Source organism: Lycium barbarum, chromosome 2 (genome assembly GCF_019175385.1).
Source record: "Lycium barbarum isolate Lr01 chromosome 2, ASM1917538v2, whole genome shotgun sequence".
NCBI lineage: Eukaryota > Viridiplantae > Streptophyta > Magnoliopsida > Solanales > Solanaceae > Lycium > Lycium barbarum.
Window position 1 is genome coordinate 59,439,020 of NC_083338.1, and position 20,494 is coordinate 59,459,513.

A 20,494-nucleotide genomic window follows, 5' to 3' on the forward strand; every position below is an offset into this window, starting at 1 on the left:
ATATAGGTTGGGATAAAGATAATATTTCAAGAAAACTTTGGACACTTATTATTAGAATATAAGTGTTACCGAATGGAAGAATTGAAACGACTATAAGCACTAGTAAATTACAGTAGCAAGAGACAGCTAATAACAAAAAAAAAGAAACAAAAAAGGACTTGTTGTATCATTACACAATCACTTACACTAAAATAAAAATGTAATAATGAGATACCACAACAGATGTGTGTACGTAGTAACAAATAAGAGTGGATAGTAGATGTGCAGAATATATACACAAAAAGTAGAAGGCAAAAATTTGAAGATGAAAAATTAAGAAGTGATAGTATGACAAAATAGGTTTACATGTACACGAGGGATTAGAAAAGATTTGTGGTATGATATTAACGTGTGTTGGATGTGTGTTTATGAATGTTATAAGTGAGTTATTACCACATAGTTTAAAGTTGTGGATTAGTGCAGCAGACGTAACATTATGCGTTGAACATGCTCAAAAGATGCCTAAAGCTTTTAGCTTTGATCATTCGACGCCGAGTGAAAGGGTTCCTCGCTAAAGAACCCCAAAGTTCCACTACAACCAAGGAAAGAGATAGATCACATCTTGGCCAAATGCCAATCCTCCTAGTTTGAAAGAGAAAAAGAGTGGAGATGTGCGAAAAAAGATCACTCCTAACTAACCAGTCAAGTGAAAGGAGCCCACTTACCCACTCTCCTTTCCCCCCATTGCTAGGAGCCTCGTCCTCTTGACTTGATATGTCAAGAATGTGTTACTGGAGTGTAGACGAGTGGAGTCTGTTGAACAAACTAAATAACACAACTAATATTACAATACATGAAAAATAATGAATTAGTAAAAAAAAAAAGTTATAAAATGATGAAATAGAAATGTGTGTGATTATTCATAAAGTTAGTGTAAGTAGTCAAAATTGCAATCAGAGTGTTAACCATAAAGTGTACATATATATACAGTGAATAAATGATGACAAATGGAATAAATGACTCGTATTAAATGCAAGTTATGGATGAACGACAATGTGAAAATAATAAGACGAAAAGATGTATGACAAAAAAAAAAAAAACAATACAGAACACAAAAAAAAAAAATGTTACAATATGGTAAGGAAAAAAATTAAAATTACAAACTAGATAATGATAAAAAAAAAAAAAAAAAAAAAAAAAAAAAAAACAAAGGTAAGAGCAAACAAGGAAAAGTAAAGCAAAAAAAAAATGAAATTGAGTATAGGTAATGGAGTTTAGAACACAATATAAAGTAATAGTTACGTAGTGTAATAACAATGATAAAAATCAGTGTGTTACATAACAGCACAAGATAAAAAGAGTAAGAGTGATATGGGTAAAGAGAGTGACACACAAAACGTGAATACAATAAGTTATCATTTGATAAAATGAGGTGAAAAGTGGAACATACAATATGATGTGTAGAAGTGAAAGAAGTGAAACACATAGATCGTTTGGTGTTATTGACATATGGTAGGAAGAACAAACTAAGGAGAAAAATGCCAAAGATAAAGGATAAAGATTATTTATTGATTGAAATGGATAAGCACAGAGATGAGAAATTGAATTAGGATGACAAAGTGTGAGGAAGGAGTCACACAGGAAAAGCAGAAAGAAGGATATTGTACGACGTGGTTTGTGACAATAGTGAAGTAAAAAAAAAAATGAAATGACTACTAAGTGTGGTGATATCATTGATGACAAGTATGTGCCAGACATAAAGAGCATTTAGGTGAGGAACACAATATAGCTGTGATACAACATTGAACGGAAACAATAATGTGATTAACAACAAAAGGAGAGCAAGTAATAAATTATGATTGCACAATTGAGAATATGTATTACTACAGAAAAATAAAGTGACAAAAACAAAACATTGTGCTGATGTTAACAACACTTGTGGAAATGGATTGTGAAATGTAGCGGTCACCAGCAAAAGAACACAGTACAGTAAAAGTAAAGGGAATAGATATACACAAGGTTAGAAAATAAATTAACAATATCAGTGGACATAGAAAGCAAAATACCACATGATGTAAAATTGTAGATATTGAAAATAATACAACACGACATAGATAGCTAAATGGTGTACAGATAATAGAATGAATTTGTCACATATTACAATGGAAGAATAAGCACAGAATGATGATTGATATTGACATGTAGTGCAATTGGTAGCAGATGGACCATGATTAGAAAAGCAAGCTGATACTGTATGTTAGGTTGAGAAGAATAGAAGTAATGTTAAATGATTACACAAGGACTTGAGCTGATGACACTACAAATAACAAAAAAAAAGGGGTTTATTAAAGATGAAAGTTTGTGCTACCAAAACATATGGACTTGCAACAACAGCTTACACAGAGTGGTTGTATAATGTGTACAATAGAATAACAACAATGTAGTGGCGATATTTCGGATACATCAGAGAAAGGTATTAGGTGATTTGAGACAAAACTACAGAGATATAATTAGTACTGAGGGTCAAAGCCATAGTTAAGCCTTGATATCAATTGAAGATATAAGAGAAGAATATGAGGTCTGCATAAAGACTAGGGAGGCAACGCTAAGGTATTTTCTGAGCTGATCCGAGCATCTACACCTGCTCATGTACAGATTGCAGTAAGATGCGTGATAGGAGAGCTAAGAGCAAATTTGAGCAAAAGGGGCGATAAAAGAATTTGATCCGAAAAACATAAAGAAACGACACGAGAAAATATGCCTAAAGTATTGCCAGTTACATTAAGAGAAATTACGAAATGATGTAACCGAGACAATTAGAACAAGCGGGTTACTGATTACTAAGAGACAGTAAAGTTGTGATATGAGGGAACCCTGGCGCTAATTGATAGCCAACCCTGAAGATCAAGATCGAGAAGTAAAAACAAATGATAGTTAAAGACCTTCAAAAGAAAGTCAGAAAGTGACACATGACGCTGAGGATTCCAGAATACGGACTGTCACAGCGGAATAAAGCAAGGATATTGGAGTACAAAAATGTTAGCCTCTGCGAAATTTCGTTTTACTCGTAGAACCTGCGAAGGGTTTACAGGTTACCAGGGGCATGCGATACTCCAGGGATACCAAAGTTTAAATGAACCGACGAGGGTCGTCTACGCGTTATAAAAAGTTTATTTAAAGATTGAGAGGTAAGATAAAAGAGACGATACCTTAAGGGGATAGCTATAGGAGAAACACAAGAAGAAAGTAAGATTTCAGCGGAAGAGCTCGCAATACACTGACAACGGACTGCAAAATAAAGAGGAGAGTAAAGACAATGACGTGGAGTTATTACCTCGGGAAGCAACAGAAAGAGGAGATGTTACCGGGATGACTATGTAAAGACCTGGAATGCGTTATAATAAACTAAAGCGAGTCGACGAACGGAAGGGGTATGTGAAGGGCATAATTAACTAAGAGGACACCTGAGAAAGTATTGGGGATTCAAGATCAGTTTAACATTCGAGGACGAATGTTCTGAAGGGGGGAAGGATGTTATACCCCGTATTTTCATACGTCGAATTGTTCGCAAGGAATCGACGCGGGTTAAGAACGGAACCCCAATTTCTTTTAATTTCTAAATTTGTATTAATTGTTATAAATTTTATTTAGTGTAAAAATATTATTATTTGAGGTTAGGAATCAATTAATTGTGTTTAGATTATTAAGTGGAATTTAGTAATTAATTAAATTAATTAAAATTAATTAAACTAGTGGGCCCCACCCGATTTATATATATATATATATAAATTATTACGTCTATACATACAGTATGTCAGTAGAGGAAAATAGTTTCTATTCTTTAAGATAGGAAGAATAGAGTCATATCAAGTCATTTATAAAGAACACATGCTAACTGTTTCATATAATATTCATATCCATTTGAGAGCAAAACTCGTATTCGTGGATATTATGTGGTTATCAAATGATACATTAATTGATACATTCTTTACATCAATTAGAGATGCACGCTCCCTCTCTCCATATATATAATTTACATATTTATGATTTCCATTAGGTGACACCTAGGGGGGACACGTGGGGAACCTAGGGGAAATATATAAATAGTGTGAGAATGACTCACAAATCATTCTTCATCCGTGATTCGCAACTAAGAAAACAAAAAAAAACTTAAGAAAATTTTGAAGGATTCTCGGCCAAGTTGAATATTGCCGAGAATTGAGAAGTTGAAGGAGGAAATTGTATATTTCAAATTGTTGTATATATTCAAGGATTCCAACGTGAATTGATTTTCGGAGTCAAGTTGAGAAAGGTAAGAATTGATCTCTTTTTATACACATTTTGGAGGCAATTTTAACATGTATAAGTTTATGGATATATGATGGAAATAAAAAGTTATGGATGTTGATGTTAAAAGTTGAATTGAGCCGTGTAGGGGCTGTTCTAATTAGGCATGGAAAATTTATTTTAAGTTGCATTATAGTTGTGATTATCATGGATTATATGGCGAAGGGTTTAGAAAGTTAAAAATTGAAATTGTGTTGATATGAACATGTTGTTGTTCTTGTTGAATTGAAGGAATTGGAAATATAATTGTATCCATATATTGTTGTTGGTATTTTTGTGTCAACAGGAGAGAAATTGGAAATTTGGGATAGGTGAACATATAGGGGAAGTGCTGCCGGATTTTCACTAAATTTTAGATAATAGAAAATCTTAAACGAGAATATGTATAAGCTGGAATATAGGTTCGATAAGAAATAGGCCATGGATTTTTAAACTATATAATATAGTTACTAACAATAACGTTACTCTTATATTAAATAGGCTAAAAGAGCGACGAGGCGAACGGATTTATGAATAGCCTCTAACAGGTATGTAAAGTCTATCCCTTCTTTCTTTTGGCATGTCCTAGATATAAGTAAGATATAATATGAGCCTTGGGGTAATTCTACTCTTTAGTTCCAAGCATGACTCATGATTTTTATTCGTTTCTCGATGTTAGAACTTTTAGGATAGTCGAGCTATTGTCTCGAGTCTACTATATGATTGACTAATATATGATGTATAGAAGTTCCTACTCATAAGGAATTCCATAATTAGAGGTGTACTTGACTTTCATAAGTTATCTCATGTTAATTTGATACATGTATATGATCCCTGAAATGTTCCTTGTTATATAGTTTGTGATGATATTTAGAAAGAACTAATTATGATTATTATCCTGATACTTGAGAGCTGATTAGTTTACTTATCTATTGAGTCTCAAAGATGATTTGTATGTATATAGTTGCTTATCACTCTGCTCGTGCTTACCGTTATATCCTTCACTGAGTCCCGGGCCAGGACATGTTTTCGTGCGCAGATCCACTGCATTATTCACCGAGTCCCTCACTATAGGGTCAGGACACGTTATATATATATATATATGTATGTGATGATATGATGACATGATGATATGGGGATGGCGGCCAGGATGGCATATGATCATTTATTCACCGAGTCCCTCACTAGAGGGCCGGGACACGTTATATGTACATGTATATGGTGATTTTATTTACCGAGCTCCTCACTAGAGGGCCGGGACACGTTATATATATATATATATATATATGCTTATATACAGTATGATTATCTAGTTATGCTATTAAATCATATAATGGTATGAGTATGATGTTGACACATATGATTTATGTTCAAAGGTAAGTCTTATGGTTTTCTAGTTATTGCACTGGGTCCTACACTCCTTGTCAAAATATGATCCTATTTACTATATTTCATGCTCTACATGCTTAGTACATATTCCGTACTGACCCCCCTTTCTTCGGGGGACTGCGTTTTATGCCCGCAGGTACAGACGCTCGTTTCGGAGATCTACCAGCCTAGGATATCTATTCAACTATTTTGGAGTGCTCCTTTGTTCCGGAGCCTAGCTTTGTGGTATAAATCCCTTTTGTTGTATATATAGTGTTTGTTCAAGGTACGGCGGGGCCCTGTCCTGTCATATGATATTGTTGTTACTCTTAGAGGTCTGTAGACATATGTGTGGGTCTGTATATAGTTGTTGTTTCGTTTTGTGGACATGACTTATGTGTGGGGCGTACCCATTCGTAGTGGCAGCCTTGTCGGCTTGCGTAGATATATATATATATATATATTTGTTGTGGAAGGTGTGTATAATGGTAGCCTTGCCGGCTTATGTGCGATATAATCTGTTGAAAGTTGTAACTCCTCAGGAGACAGGTGGCTATGACATGCATATATGCAACAGCTTTAGAGTAACGTCTTGTCTTTATATATATATATATATATATATATATATATATATATATATATATATATATATATATATAAGTTCTTGTCATGCTAGCTGTAGATGATTATAGTTAATAGGTGTATACGAGTGTCCAACTCGGGCACTAGTCACGGCCTACGGGGTTGGGTTGTGACAAAATTAATGTTTCAAATACCGAATCTAAGAGGGTTTGAGTCTAAGAAAATAAAAAATGCGGTAGCACCGGCAACACGGATTAACTTTAAATAGGAAAAAAAACTAACCCAATTTTGATGCAGGTCTTCAGCACATCGTGAGGACGATTATTTTTCTAACTTGGTTTGTTCAGGAAATGGTTCGCCAAAATGGAAGGCCAAGACTGCTGCTGGGATCAAGTTTTCAGAAAAAACGTCAAAGCCACGAGGGCTACAGAAGAGGTAAATGCCACAAAGGCAAATATCCAGCCACAAGGGCTACGAAGGATTAGAAAGGCCGCAAGGGCAAATTATCTAGCCACGAGGTCTATAAGAGGATTTGAATGCCATAAGAGCAAACATCTGGCCTTAAGGGCTAACTAAGGATGAAATGGCCATAATAGCAAAAATCTCCAACACGAGGGGTCGTAGAAAAACTACACTGCATACATGACCAAGAGGGTCATAGCCGACATAAAGGACGAAAGAAAGATGATTAAGCCGAAGGGGCCATATCTGTCATCTGCATCACTTTTTCTTATTTATCGTGAGGACTATTGCATATTTTCTTTTCTGTTGCCGTGAGGGCCATCACTTTTTCTTATTTGTCGTGAGGGCCATCACATGTTTCCTTTTTTGTTGCCATGAGGGCCATCACTTTTTCTTATTTGTCGTGAGGGCCATCACATGTTTCCTTTTCTGTTGCCGTGAGGGCTATCACTTTTTCTTATTTGTCATGAGGGCAATTGCATATTGCTTTTTCTGTTGCTGTGAGGGCCATTTCATACAAACATGCCAAAAGGGCCATATTCATCCAAACAGCTACCGTAAGGGCCATATTCATACAAACAACTGCAGAGTGGACCATATTCATACAAACATATGGAGAGGGCCTACAAATACGCCGAGAGGGCCATTCATACAAACATCTGCTGAGAGGGCCATATTCATACCAACATGTCGAGAGGGCATTCATACAAACATTTGTCGAGAGGGCCATATTTATACAAACATGCCGAAAGGGCCATTCATACAAACATTCCGTGAGGGTTATATTCATACAAACTGCCGAGAGGGCCATATTCATACAGACATGCAGAGAGGGCCATATCCATACAAACTGCCGAGAGGGTCATTCATACAAGCTACAAAGTACAATCAAAAGGGTAAAGCGATGTAAATCCGGTCAGGTGACCGCAGTATTCGTTCCAAGAGGTAAAGGGATGTAAAACCGATCAGGTGACCGCAGTATTCACTCCAAGAGATAAAACAATGTAAAATCGATCGGATGACTGCAGTGTTCGCTTCAAAGATCAAGATGACGTAAATCCAGCTAGATGGCTGCAGTATTCGTCATCAAAACCAACCAACGTTTCTCAGCATGTGGAAGCAGATTTACAGCCACCAGATGAAGCAAGCTGATCAAATCAACTCCAAACAGATGCAGAGCAAACATGAAACTTTTTCTTATGCAGCCAGTCGCGATAGGGTGCCTATGAGAGTTAAGCTCTCGGGCCAGGGCTTGGAAGATCTCTCATCCCTACTCAGTAACACAAAAATGCTTATTTGCTTCTATGCTTGTCTGTCTTTAATTTTTTCGCAACCGGTCGGGTACATACCGACACACCCACAAAGGCGTTCCTGCATAAGAGATATCCTTTACCTTCTATCGAGTCAAACTACAAGTGACTTAATTCCCAAGAAGAGGGATATGTAGGCGGACTCAATACTAGAAAGTCAGTCACACTCCAACCAATCACTCGGGACTTCCCATTCTAATAACCGGGAAGCCCGAAATTTATTTTAATTTGCATCCAGAAATCATCAATCGAGTTGAACTACAAATGGCCTGAATTCTCATGAAACCTGAAATATGTAGGAAACCCAAAAACCTGGGTCCGGCCATATATTGTGAAAATTGCATAAAACTGAGAGGTAGTATGGGTTTGTTCAGTAAAAAATCAGGGTTAGTTAAATTTCGTTGCTTAGGGATGGCCTTGCCATCCCCGAACACCGAAGGGCAGTTGTTGACACCTACTTTTTGACCTTCCATAATTTATTTTAATATTTTACCGTTTTACTCAGCAAAATAATTTCTATAATATTATAAATCATCTGGAAGTTAATTTACATATTTTTACAACAATTGTGATATATTTGCTAAATTTAACCGGGGGAATAATTTAAATTATCATAAATCAATTAGCAAGTATTTTACTCCGTTAAATTCAATAAATCTAATTAATTAAATGAATTAATCCTTCTTTCTCCTTAATTCTTAATTGTGCATATCCAATTGCAATTGTTTTGAAGTTAATCATGATTAATCAAGTGTTTAATTGTGGTTACATTCATAAACTGCCCACATTATGATTAATTAAGACTCCAATTAAAATAATCAATTTGTTGGGCAATCCTGGCCTTAATTGAAACATCCAACTTTCATGGTTTAAGTCAATTGAGGTTATTATTGCAAAATTAGTTGTCGATTTGTCATTTGGTTATAATCCGGTCATAATTGAAATGTTCAAATAATGAACATTGTTTCAGATTTGGCTATTTATTAGATATTGCATATTTTATCCCCCCCCCCCCCCCCCCCCCATATACATATATAAACGGATATACACCCATGTATAGATATAGTAAAACCCTTATTTCCTCCAACAGCCAAACGAGCCTCTACGCATAAGAAAGGGTTTCCTCTAAGGAAACCTTAAATGTTGTCGTGGCTCAACTTTTTCTATTTCATCGTCATCTTCGCCAAGTTTGGCAATGTTTCAGATGTACAATGCTTTATCAGGGCTTGGCATAGCTGAATCGAGCAAAACATTAATTGTTTTGCTCTTTCTCACCTAATGCCACCCAAAAAATGTATAAACCTTAATGATTTTTGTTTGCATATGTTTGAATCCTCGAATTTTATTGGTTCACAAGGAACCACTCGGATTGACTTCAATAGAGTCAAATATGACAGTTAATTTATTTGTGTGTTTGTTTCCTGGCCATTAGATGTGGTTTTGAGATAAGCAAATCTCAATTTGCTATACTCCCACATCGGTGGTAAGCTAGGGTTTGAGAATTTGGGGGTTCTATATAAAGAATCCCAGTCTCCACATTTGAAAAAAAAAAGGAGAGGGGCTGGGACTGAATACATATATTCACTCAATACTCGACCAAGGCTGCACTTGAAAAAGGTTGACTAATATGATTTCCATGGAATAAGGAATGATTCTACTTTGAGGTTGTGTTGTCTGTTTTAAAGGTTAAGAAACTGTGTTGTATATGTGTGTATTTGGAAACATGATTAAGTGGTCTAGATCCTATTTTTCTCAAGCCACAACTGCTTAAGTAAGTATCCTATGTTGGGTCTGTTAAAGTCTAAACTTGTGATGTTCTATATGCCTTTTTGTTTACTTGATTTTAAAAATGAAGGACCTGTCTAGCTTTTATCTGGCATCATGTTGGATTGGCTTAGTTATTAGTCTTTGATCACTTATCTAAGAACATAATAAAGAAGGTTTTTAAACTTTGAAGCTTGGTCTATGTCTTTGTTGAAGTTTATAAACCTGAGATGAGTCCTAATTTCCTAATGTCGTTGTAGTATGATGTTTTATCTAAACTGTTTGAACTTGTTTTCTGTTAAAAAGGATTTCAACTAAATCGAGATTTAGACTTTAGTCCATGATCCATTCCACTTGTCATTTTTTGTTTGGACACTGTTAGAATGATTATATTGGTTTTAACTAAGGCTGCTTGGTTCTATTGTTTCATTAAAAAGAGAAATATTCAGGTTCTTAACTCATTTAGGGAATCTTGTTTGTCTTCATGAGCTGTTTGTACATTTATATTGGTTTACTCAGATTTTAAAGAGGAAGTTGGTCCTGTTTTATACATGTATGAGTATTTTGTATCTTTAAGTCCAACCTGGTATTGTCTAAATCACTGTTTTGCTACTTGAAACTGTCAATCATAGTTTGAGTTTCACACTTAATAATGAGAAAGCCTCACTGATCAAGCAACAGTTTAGTCAAATCTTAAAAGAAAAAAAAAATCAATCCAGTACATCTTTTGAATATGATCCAAGTAGAATACCTGTACACTGTGTGGTCTGTTACTATATTCAAAGTAAAATATATGGTTAAATATGAATGAACATTTTTTTTTCTTTCTCTAATTGTATCTTTAATAGCTAGTTTCATATTAGTACATGACTATATGGAACAAGTCACCTAGTATACACAGTCCTCTAGTTTAAAAGAATTGGAAACTTTATCATATTGAACAGGTTTAGGTCAATTGGTCATGACTAACATGATAGCTAATTACATTTCTTCTTCTCTGGAAATTCTAAACTTGTTCTTGTTTGGATTTTTGTGCAAAACTGAGTGTTAATTCCATGAAAACTTTACATTTATCTTCTATGTGTTGTTTATGTTTGTGTCATGGGTTGAATGTATACGATGTATACATGACTTGTATACATTCAAAGTGTATACAAAGAAGTATATTTTGTATACTTTTGGGCAAATATAAGACCTGCTTTTATTTGATTGGGCATTTCTACCCCTTCTCTAACAATAGCTATATGGGCTTATATCAAAATCTGCATTTTTGTTTATATTGGGCCTCAATTAGTCATGATTTATTTTCTTGTATTTTGGGCCATTGTTTACACTTATTATTAAGGATTAAAATTTGGGTTCTGTCTGTATCATTTAGTTTAAATTAGGGATTGTTCGTTCTTTTATGCCTTGTTTCTTTGTACACATGAATGTATATATTCAATTAGTTTTTATACTTAGTATAAACACCCTCAAATCCTTATTAATTTTGTATGACCATGTGAAATGCCCTGAGCGATTTGGGCCTCCTTCTATGCATTGACCTTGTTGGGCCTGAGGCCCAACACTCTTTCTTGATCGAGTCCGATGGTTGATAACGGAAACTAATATATTGAAGGCCCAGTCATGAGTGAAAATGACCCTAATGGGTTTGGGTAGACCCATTAGTCAAAATTTACTTTGTTTCTCTCTTCTCTTGCTTCATATATATTTTGCATATGTATATTTGTATTGCATATGTAAACATATGTGTAGTAGATCGAAACCCTCATATGCTAGAACTTAGGAAAACGCCTACTATTTTAGGAAAGTCGCCTCAAAACGTTTTCAAACTTGATTAATTTTTTAAAGTTGTATGAACCGGGTATTTAATGGTGTTAAACCCAAAACTTAAAACTGGTTCGGCTTTTATTTTGAAGGTTATGTTATTTTTTCAAATAATAAAGTAACAAATTTTGGACCTTTCGTCCTTAATAAAATCTAGTAAATGTTGTTGGGCTTTAAGCCCGTAATAAAGAATAAAAACTGCTTAATGTTTTTTCATTAAAACTAAATCTGGTTTGAAAATAAGTTGACTTCAAAATGCGTTTTTATGATGGTAAAAGAACAACTTTCTAGATTTAGACCAATTGTTGAAATAAGAGGTTATCACATTTTGGACATTTTTAGAGACTAAAAACTTATTATGGACTTGTGAAATTTAAGAAAGTTGAGACTGTTAGGGCCTAAAGCCCAGAAACCCGCAGACTGAAATAAAGGAAATACATTTGCGCCAGTTTGAGGAAAGATGGACTTTGGTTGGAATATAAAGTTGACTTATGAGCTTTAAAGTGTATAAAATGGACTTAATAAAAATTTTCTTATGTATATAAATATAAAAAACTGGAGATATACTCCATATTTTTGTATATTACATACAATATAAAACCCGTAAGAACTAAACTTATTTTATTAGGACTAGAATAGTAGCGACTTTACTCGGGAGAAATTCCGGGTGTGTCCTAGTCCGGCAATAAAGTGAGTTGAACACTTATACGGATTTTCAAACCCAAAAACCCCTTTTCTAAGGGGACTTTTTGCCAAAAAATTTCTAGAGTTTATGATAAACAAATAAATGACATTTTGCGGAAAGCTAAACACTTTTAAGCAAATAATACATTAATCACACATTGAAGCTCATAGGTCAACCGTATTCTACGGATCTTTAATACTAGGATGCGTAAAACCTTCCCTAGGGGATCACCAGAACCTTTACCTCGAACTTTGATACCAAAAAGATTTCTCTCTTGCTTGAAAAAAATCTTTTATCCGGTTTTCCTAATTTCCCTTAATAAATTAGGAGGCGACTCTAAAAATACTAAAATTCAATTAGAGCACCAACAACCTCTTAATAGCTTTTATGCGCCCGCGTGAAAGTGAACCGTAACAAGTACAACACATGAAAATATCAAATACGTCAAAAAAAATTACAAACGGTACAAATGCTTGAAAATTATTATACTATTGAGTCTCAATTATTTAAAAACTGTTTCTTTAAAATCTAAAATCTTTGTCCAATTTTTTCCTCCAATAATCAGGTTATACAACTGTGGCGTTGCTTCTTAAAAATAAAGCTGGTTCATTAATTATTAGTAGTTATTACTATGAATATCAAAACGTAACATAATATCAAAATGATTGTATATAATCTAGAGTCATTGAGGATTAGATGACATTAATTAATCTTTACCCCTTTTGAGACTCACCTGAAAATTAACGCTAGCCTTAGTTGACTAAAGATCCGTCGACACATTTTGGTAGGATGGTGTTTGTTCAGGCGTGTACTGAGCACTTGTACAATATTTTTCAATAGTGCAGATGATGAACGTCATGTGTTCAAGTAATGTTAGGTGGTCTAGATTTTATAGTCCTGTGTTGATATAACTCCTCAGATTAAAAAAAAATATGTGTCGCATTATGAAATTAAAAAGGCAGTAAACTATTCTTTAGTTCTCCTTAGATGTCTCCGTCTAGTTAAATTTACTCTAAGTTTAACATCAAAGATAAGAATAAGAACTCATACAAGTATTATTATTACGAGATAATAAAACCTTTGTTTTTTTTGCGCGGATTGCCCTTCATACGGATTGGTCTTTAAATTTTGCCCCTGGAATTGTTGGTCTTTAATTTTTGCACTTGCTTCTCACTTAATGAAAATTAGTGGGCCAAAGTACCCTTATGCGCTAGTCTACGAAATCACAGGTTCTGGGTTCGATCCCCACCAGAGGCGATGAATTCGTTGTTTTCTTACCAAAACAAAAATTCGCAAGACATAAGTTGAGAGAACCTTTGCCTTGTCCGGCATAAGTTTAGTAGAAATTAAATTATCTGGCATAAGTTGCATAGTAACTAATTCACAAGGTATAAGTATAGAGATCCTTTGCTTTGTCCAGCATAAGTTCTGTAGGAATTAAATTATCCGACATAAGTTGTATAGTAACTAATTTGCTCAGCACAACACAAGTTAAGTCAAAAAATTTAATTCCTACTGAAATTATATCGGACAAGGCAAAGTTTCTATAAACTTATGTCTTGCAAAATTAGGTCATAGATCCAAATTTTTATTTTTTTATTTTTTTGTGCTTTCGATGTCAGGATATTTTCGGTCACGTTTTTGTTATTTAATTGCCGAAGCGCAAAAAATAAAGACCAACAATTTGAGGGGTAAAAATTAAAGACCACCCCAAGATAGCGGCATTCGTGTGAATGATCCAAATAAAAAAGGACATAGATTTATTTGGGCTTTATTTGTGTTAATAGATATCTATGGACTATATTTTATAGGGAAAAGAATATCAATGGCCATTAAACACAAAATAACTACCCTTCCTTGTCCCCTTACTTTCATATCCCAAAATTATTTACCTGTACCCTTCGGAAAACACTACAAACATATTCCGCTCATCTCTATTTGTTCTTATCTTACCAGCCATTTCTGGCATTCATTCTGTCTCGTTGCTCATCTTCCCTTAGTTCGGTCTTTCACAATTCTATCTCTTATATTACCCATTTCCTCAGCTATACACGTCGTAATACGTCACTACACTATAATCCCACTCGCTTTTTTCCTCTAATCCATCCTATAACGTAACACTTCTTAACCTTATTCAACATGCCTTTTCACACCGTAACTTACCTGTGTACCGTGTAACTGTCAATATCCTCGGTCACTTTCTTCTGTCGATGTCGTTTCTCAGCTGAAATCAAAGGTTAGTATAAGGAATTTCATTTCCTATGACTGAGCTCTATCACACGATCTTAGATATGAAAGAAATGTAACATCCTAAATGTCCTGTAGCTTCCTGTTTATAGATGTGGTGCACAACACACCGATAAACAAGACTCTACTAGACACGGTCTGTAGACACTCCGAGGATGAACTGCTCTGATACCACTTTTGTCACAACCTAACCCCGTAGGCCGTGACTAGTGCCCGAGCTGGACACTCGTATACGCCTATTAACTATAATCATCTATAGCTAGCATGACAAGAACTTATATATATATATAAAGACAAGACGTTACTCTAAAGCTGTTGCATATATGCATGTCATAGCCACCTATCTCCTGAGGAGTTACAACTTTCAACAGATTATATCACACATAAGCCGACAAGGCTGTCATATATAGGGGAACGTCCCAGTAATACATAAGCCAACAAGGCTACCATTATACACACCTTCCACAACAAATATATATATATATCTACGCAAGCCGACAAGGCTGCCACTACGAATGGGTACGCCCCACACATAAGTCATGTCCACACAACGAAACAACAACTATATACAGACCCACACATATGTCTACAGACCTCTAAGAGTAACAACAATATCATATGACGGGACAGGGCCCCGCCGTACCTTGAACAAACACATATATATACAACAAAAGGGATCTATACCACAAAGCTAGGCTCCGGAACAAAGAAGCACTCCAAAATAGCTGAATAGATATCCTAGGCTGGCGGATCTCCGAAACGAGCGTCTGTACCTGCGAGCATGAAACGCAGCCCCCCGAAGAAAGGGGGGTCAGTACGGAATATGTACTGAGCATGTAGAGCATGAAATATAGTAAATAGGATCATATTGTGACAAGGAGTGTAGGACCCAGTGCAATAACCAGAAAACCATAAGACTTACCTTTGAACATAAATCATATGTGTCAACATCATACTCATACCATTATAGGATTTAATAGCATAACTAGATAATCATACTGTATATAAGCATATATATATATATAACGTGTCCCGGCCCTCTAGTGAGGGGCTCGGTAAATAAAATCATCATATACATGTACATATAACGTGTCCCGGCCCTCTAGTGAGGGACTCGGTGAATAAATGATCATATGCCATCCTGGCCGCCATCTCCATATCATCATGTCATCATATCATCATATACATACATATATATATATATATATATATATATATAACGTGTCCCGGCCCTCTAGTGAGGGACTCGGTGAATAATGCAGTGGATCTGCGCACGAAAACATGTCCTGGCCCGGGACTCAATGAAGGATATAACGGTAAGGACGAGCAGAGTGATAAGCAACCATATACATACAAATCATCTTTGAGACTCAATAGATAAGTAAACTAATCAGCTCTCAAGTATCAGGATAATAATCATAATTAGTTTTTTCTAAATATCATCACAAACTATAACAAGGAACGTTTCAGGGATCATATACATGTATCAAATTAACATGAGATAACTTATGAAAGTCAAGTACACCTCTAATTATGGAATTCCTTATGAGTAGGAACTTCTATACATCATATATTAGGCAATCATATAATAGACTCGAGACAATAGCTCGACTATCCTAAAAGTTCTAACATCAAGAAACGAATAAAAATCATGAGTCATGCTTGGAACTAAAGAGTAGAATTACCCCAAGGATCATATTATATCTTACTTATATCTAGGACATGCCAAAAGAAAGAAGGGATAGGCTTTACATACCTGTTAGAGGCTATTGGTAAATCCGTTCGCCTCGTCGCTCTTTTAGCCTATTTAATATAAGAGTAACGTTATTGTTAGTAACTATATTATCTAGTTTACAAATCCATGGCCTATTTCTTATCGAACCTATATTCCAGCTTATATATATTATCGTTTAAGATTTTCTATTATCTAAAATTTAGCGAAAATCCGGCAGCACTTCCCCTATATATTCACCTATCCCAAATTTCCAATTGCTCTCCTGTTGACACAAAAATACCAACAACAATATATGGATACAATTATATTTCCAATTCCTTCAATTCAACAAGAACAACAACATGTTCATATCAACACAATTTCAATTTTTAACTTTCTAAACCCTTTGCCATATAATCCATGATAATCACAACTATAATGCAACTTAAAATAAATTTTCCATGCCTAATTAGAACAGCCCCTACACGGCTCAATTCATCTTTTAACATCAACATCCACAACTTTTTATTTCCATCATATATCCATAAACTTATACATGTTAAAATTGCCTCCAAAATGTGTATAAAAAGAGATCAATTCTTACCTTTCTCAACTTGACTCCGAAAATCAATTCACGTTGGAATCCTTGAATATATACAACAATTTGAAATATACAATTTCCTCCTTCAACTTCTCAATTCTCGGCAAGATTCAACTTGGCCGAGAATCCTTCAAAATTTTCTTAATTTTTTTTTTTTTTGTATTCTTAGTTGCCAATCACGGATGAAGAATGATTTGTGAGTCATTCTCACACTATTTATATATTTCCCCTAGGTTCCCCACGTGTCCCCCTAGGTGTCACCTAATGGAAATCATAAATATGTAAATTATATATATGGAGAGAGGGAGCGTGCATCTCTAATTGATGTAAAGAATGTATCAATTAATGTATCATTTGATAACCACATAATATCCTCGAATACGAGTTTTGCTATCAAATGGATATGAATATTATATGAAACAGTTAGCATGTGTTCTTTATAAATGACTTGATACGACTCTATTCTTCCTATCTTAAAGAATACAAACTATTTTCCTCTACTGACATACTGTATGTATAGACGTAATAATTTTTTTTTATATATATATAAATCGGGTGGGGCCCACTAGTTTAATTAATTTTAATTAATTTAATTAATTACTAAATTCCACTTAATAATCTAAACACAATTAATTGATTCCTAACCTCAAATAATAATATTTTTACACTAAATAAAATTTATAACAATTAATACAAATTTAGAAATTAAAAGAAATTGGGGTTCGTTCTTAACCCGCGTCGATTCCTTGCGAACAATTCGACGTATGAAAATACGAGGTATAACAAATTTATTTTCATTATGCAGAAAATCATTTTTTGTAAAGTTACTATAGAGATATTTATTACTAGGAAAATAAATGCATTGTTTTGAAAACTGTAAGGTTAATTGTCACGACATGCACTTTGAATGAGGGAGACCCCTTATTTGGTGACTAGGGTTCTTCGCTTCCTTGTGCGGAATTTTTGAGATCTTTTCTCAAAACTTTCCCTAGTTTAAATCTTGATCGACGAACTCTCGTGCTTAATCTTTTGAGTTGTGGGAAATTTTGAGGTCCCCTCAAAATTTCTGCCCCAGCTTATAGTATTGAATAAATGAGAAATTTTGAGATCCTGTCAAAATTTCTGCCCCAGTTTGAAACTCTGGGTTGGCTGACTCTTTGTGGTGGATTGATGACGTGAATTTTTGAGATCTTCTCAAACATTCTGCCCCAGTTGGGCGTTTGGCCATCCTGGCATCCTTCATGAAGTCCTATCTCTGAGGCTTCCTAGGGGTTTCTTGGATTTTTGTTTTTGTCTGACCGAGCTCAAAGAGCGCCTACGTATCCTGTCGCAGCAGGAATCAGGTCGAACGTAGGTCGAAATGAAAGTAAATGAGTTTTTGGGTTTTACTAATAATGCGACTGGATCCCAAATGGACTGCCTATGTATCCCACTATGGGGAAGTCAGGTCATTGAGTAGTTCATATTACAAAAGTTGTTTATTTTTCCTATCTACTACAAAACGGTTACAAGAAAAAGGAAATAGCTAATACAAGCAAATAAGATAACGATTACAAGCAAAAGCTACTATTACAGGCTGAAAAACTTGTCTTCAAGCATAGTAGCGCTTGATTGCACCTGAATTGATTGGCTTTGTCCAGTCTTTTCCGTCCATTTCTGCCAGTACTACTGCTCCTCTGGAGAGTACTTTGCGGACCACATAAGGACCTTTCCATTTGGGAGCGAATTTCCCTTTGTTTTCATTTTGATGCGGGAAAATTATTTTTAGCACCATCTGCCCAATTTGGAAAAGTCAAGTCCTGACTCGTTTGTTGAAGGCTCTTGCCATCCTTTGTCGGTATAGTTGACTATGGCATACGCCAACTATCCTTTTCTCGTCAATTAAAGCCAATTGCTCATATCGAGCTCGGACCCATTCATCATTATGAAATTTTGCATCTTGGATGATCCTTAAGGAAGTTATCTCGACCTCGGTAGGTATAACCACTTTAGTACCATAGACCAGCAGGTATGGAGTTGCTCCTATTGAAGTTCTGGCCATAGTACAGTATCCCAGTAAAGCATAAGGCAATTGCTCATGCCAACCTTTGTAATTGTATGTCATTTTCCTCAATATCCTTTTGATATTCTTGTTAGCTGCTTCTACGGCTCCATTCATTTGTAGCTGGTAGGCTGTCGAGTTTCGGTGAGTGATCTTGAATTGCCCACAAATATCCTTCATCAAATGGCTATTCAGATTGGCCCCATTGTCGGTTATGATGGACTTGGGTCTGCCGAATCGGCATATGATATTGTTTCGCATGAAATCGGCTACCACTTTCTTTGTCACTGATTTGTGTGATGCTGCTTCCACCCATTTGGTCAAGAAGTCAATGGCAACTAAAATCAATCGATGCCCGTTTGAGGCTGCGGGTTCGATGGGTCCAATGACGTTCATGCCCCAGGCAATGAAAGGCCATGGTGAGCTTATAGCATTAAGTTCACTCGGTGGAACCTTGATTAGAGCACCGTGGATTTGGCATTGATGGCACCTTTGCACATATTTCCAGCAATCACTTTCCACGGTCATCCAATAGTATCCAGCTCGGAGAATCTTCTTGGACAGTACAAACCCATTCATATGGGGTCCACATGTCCCAATATGTACTTCTTCTAGAAGTTTGGTGGCTTCGCCTGCATCTACACATCAAAGCAAACCCAAATCCGACGTCCGTTTGTACAACACTTCTTTGTTCAGGAAGAAACCATTTGCCATCCTTCTGCTGGTTTTATTTTGTCCACTCGTGACTCCTTCGAGGTATTTCCGTTTCTCTAAGTATATTTTGAAGTCACTGTACCATGGCTTGCCATCCGACTCTGCTTTTACGTGGAAATAATGAGCATGCTCTTCTTTCAAGCTTATCCTTAGTGGGTCGATGTGACTGCTTTCAGGATGTTGGATCATTGACGCTATTATGGCCATCGCATCGGCAAACTCGTTCTGAGCTCTTGGAATATGTCGGAACTCAATCTTTCTAAATTTCTTGCACAGTCTTTGTGCCAAGTTCACGTATGGCAAGATCTTTTCATTTTTGATTGACCATTCGCCTTTTACTTGATGAATTAGTAGGTCGGAATCTCCAATGACTAGTAATTCAGTGATGTCCATATCTAATGCCATCTTGAGACCTAGAATGCAGGCCTCATATTCAGCCATATTATTGATACAATGGAATTTGAGCTTCGCGGCCATTGGTTAATTTTGCCCATTTTTTGATACTAAAACTACTCCTATTTCAGAGTCCTTGTAGTTAACTGCTCCATCGAAGAACAATCTCCACCCTGCGTATGGTTCCACTTTTTCCTCTTTTTTGGTCAATACCCCTTCGTCTGGGAAATGAGTACGGAGGGGTTCGAATTCTTCATCCACTGGGCTTCAGCTAGCAGGTAGGCCAAGGCTTGTCCTTTGATGGCCTTTTGGGCTATGTATACAATGTCGAATTCACTCAACAACATTTTCCATTTGACCAATTTTCCGATGGGCATGGCTGGTGGAATATGTACCTCAATGGATCTATCTTCTATATGAGATGAGTCGTGTACGAGGAAAAGTAATGCCTTAATTTTCAGGCCACCCAAGTTAAAGCACA

General features: G+C 35.7%; 1 protein-coding gene and 2 long non-coding RNA genes across 3 annotated transcripts; 1 reads left to right on the forward strand and 2 right to left on the reverse strand.

The window, feature by feature from the left end:
• The first annotated feature begins 4,130 nt into the window (after positions 1-4,130).
• Positions 4,131-6,199, forward strand: LOC132620403 (uncharacterized). The gene is made up of 3 exons (XR_009574885.1): positions 4,131-4,291; positions 4,807-4,853; positions 5,831-6,199. It is a non-coding gene; the product is annotated as an uncharacterized LOC132620403 (long non-coding RNA).
• An 8,714-nt stretch (positions 6,200-14,913) lies between these two features.
• LOC132620408 (uncharacterized) lies at positions 14,914-17,027 on the reverse strand. The gene is made up of 3 exons (XR_009574886.1): positions 16,869-17,027; positions 16,307-16,353; positions 14,914-15,323 (listed from the first exon to the last, which is right to left on the reverse strand). It is a non-coding gene; the product is annotated as an uncharacterized LOC132620408 (long non-coding RNA).
• Positions 17,028-18,456: 1,429 nt separating this feature from the next.
• LOC132628613 (uncharacterized) lies at positions 18,457-18,969 on the reverse strand. Its single transcript, XM_060344380.1, has 2 exons — positions 18,724-18,969; positions 18,457-18,639 (listed from the first exon to the last, which is right to left on the reverse strand). Exons 1-2 carry the CDS (start codon positions 18,967-18,969, stop codon positions 18,457-18,459), a joined length of 429 nt encoding a protein of 142 aa, XP_060200363.1.
• Between the last annotated feature and the right edge of the window lie 1,525 nt (positions 18,970-20,494).

Coding starts and splice junctions, on each gene's coding strand:
- LOC132628613 (XM_060344380.1), bottom strand. CDS start 18,969: ATGACATACAATTACAAAGGTTGGCATGAGCAATTGCCTTATGCTTTA. Junction 18,640..18,723: donor ACGAGAAAAGGATAGTTGGC/GTATGCCATAGT, acceptor CAAATTGGGCAG/ATGGTGCTAAAAATAATTTT.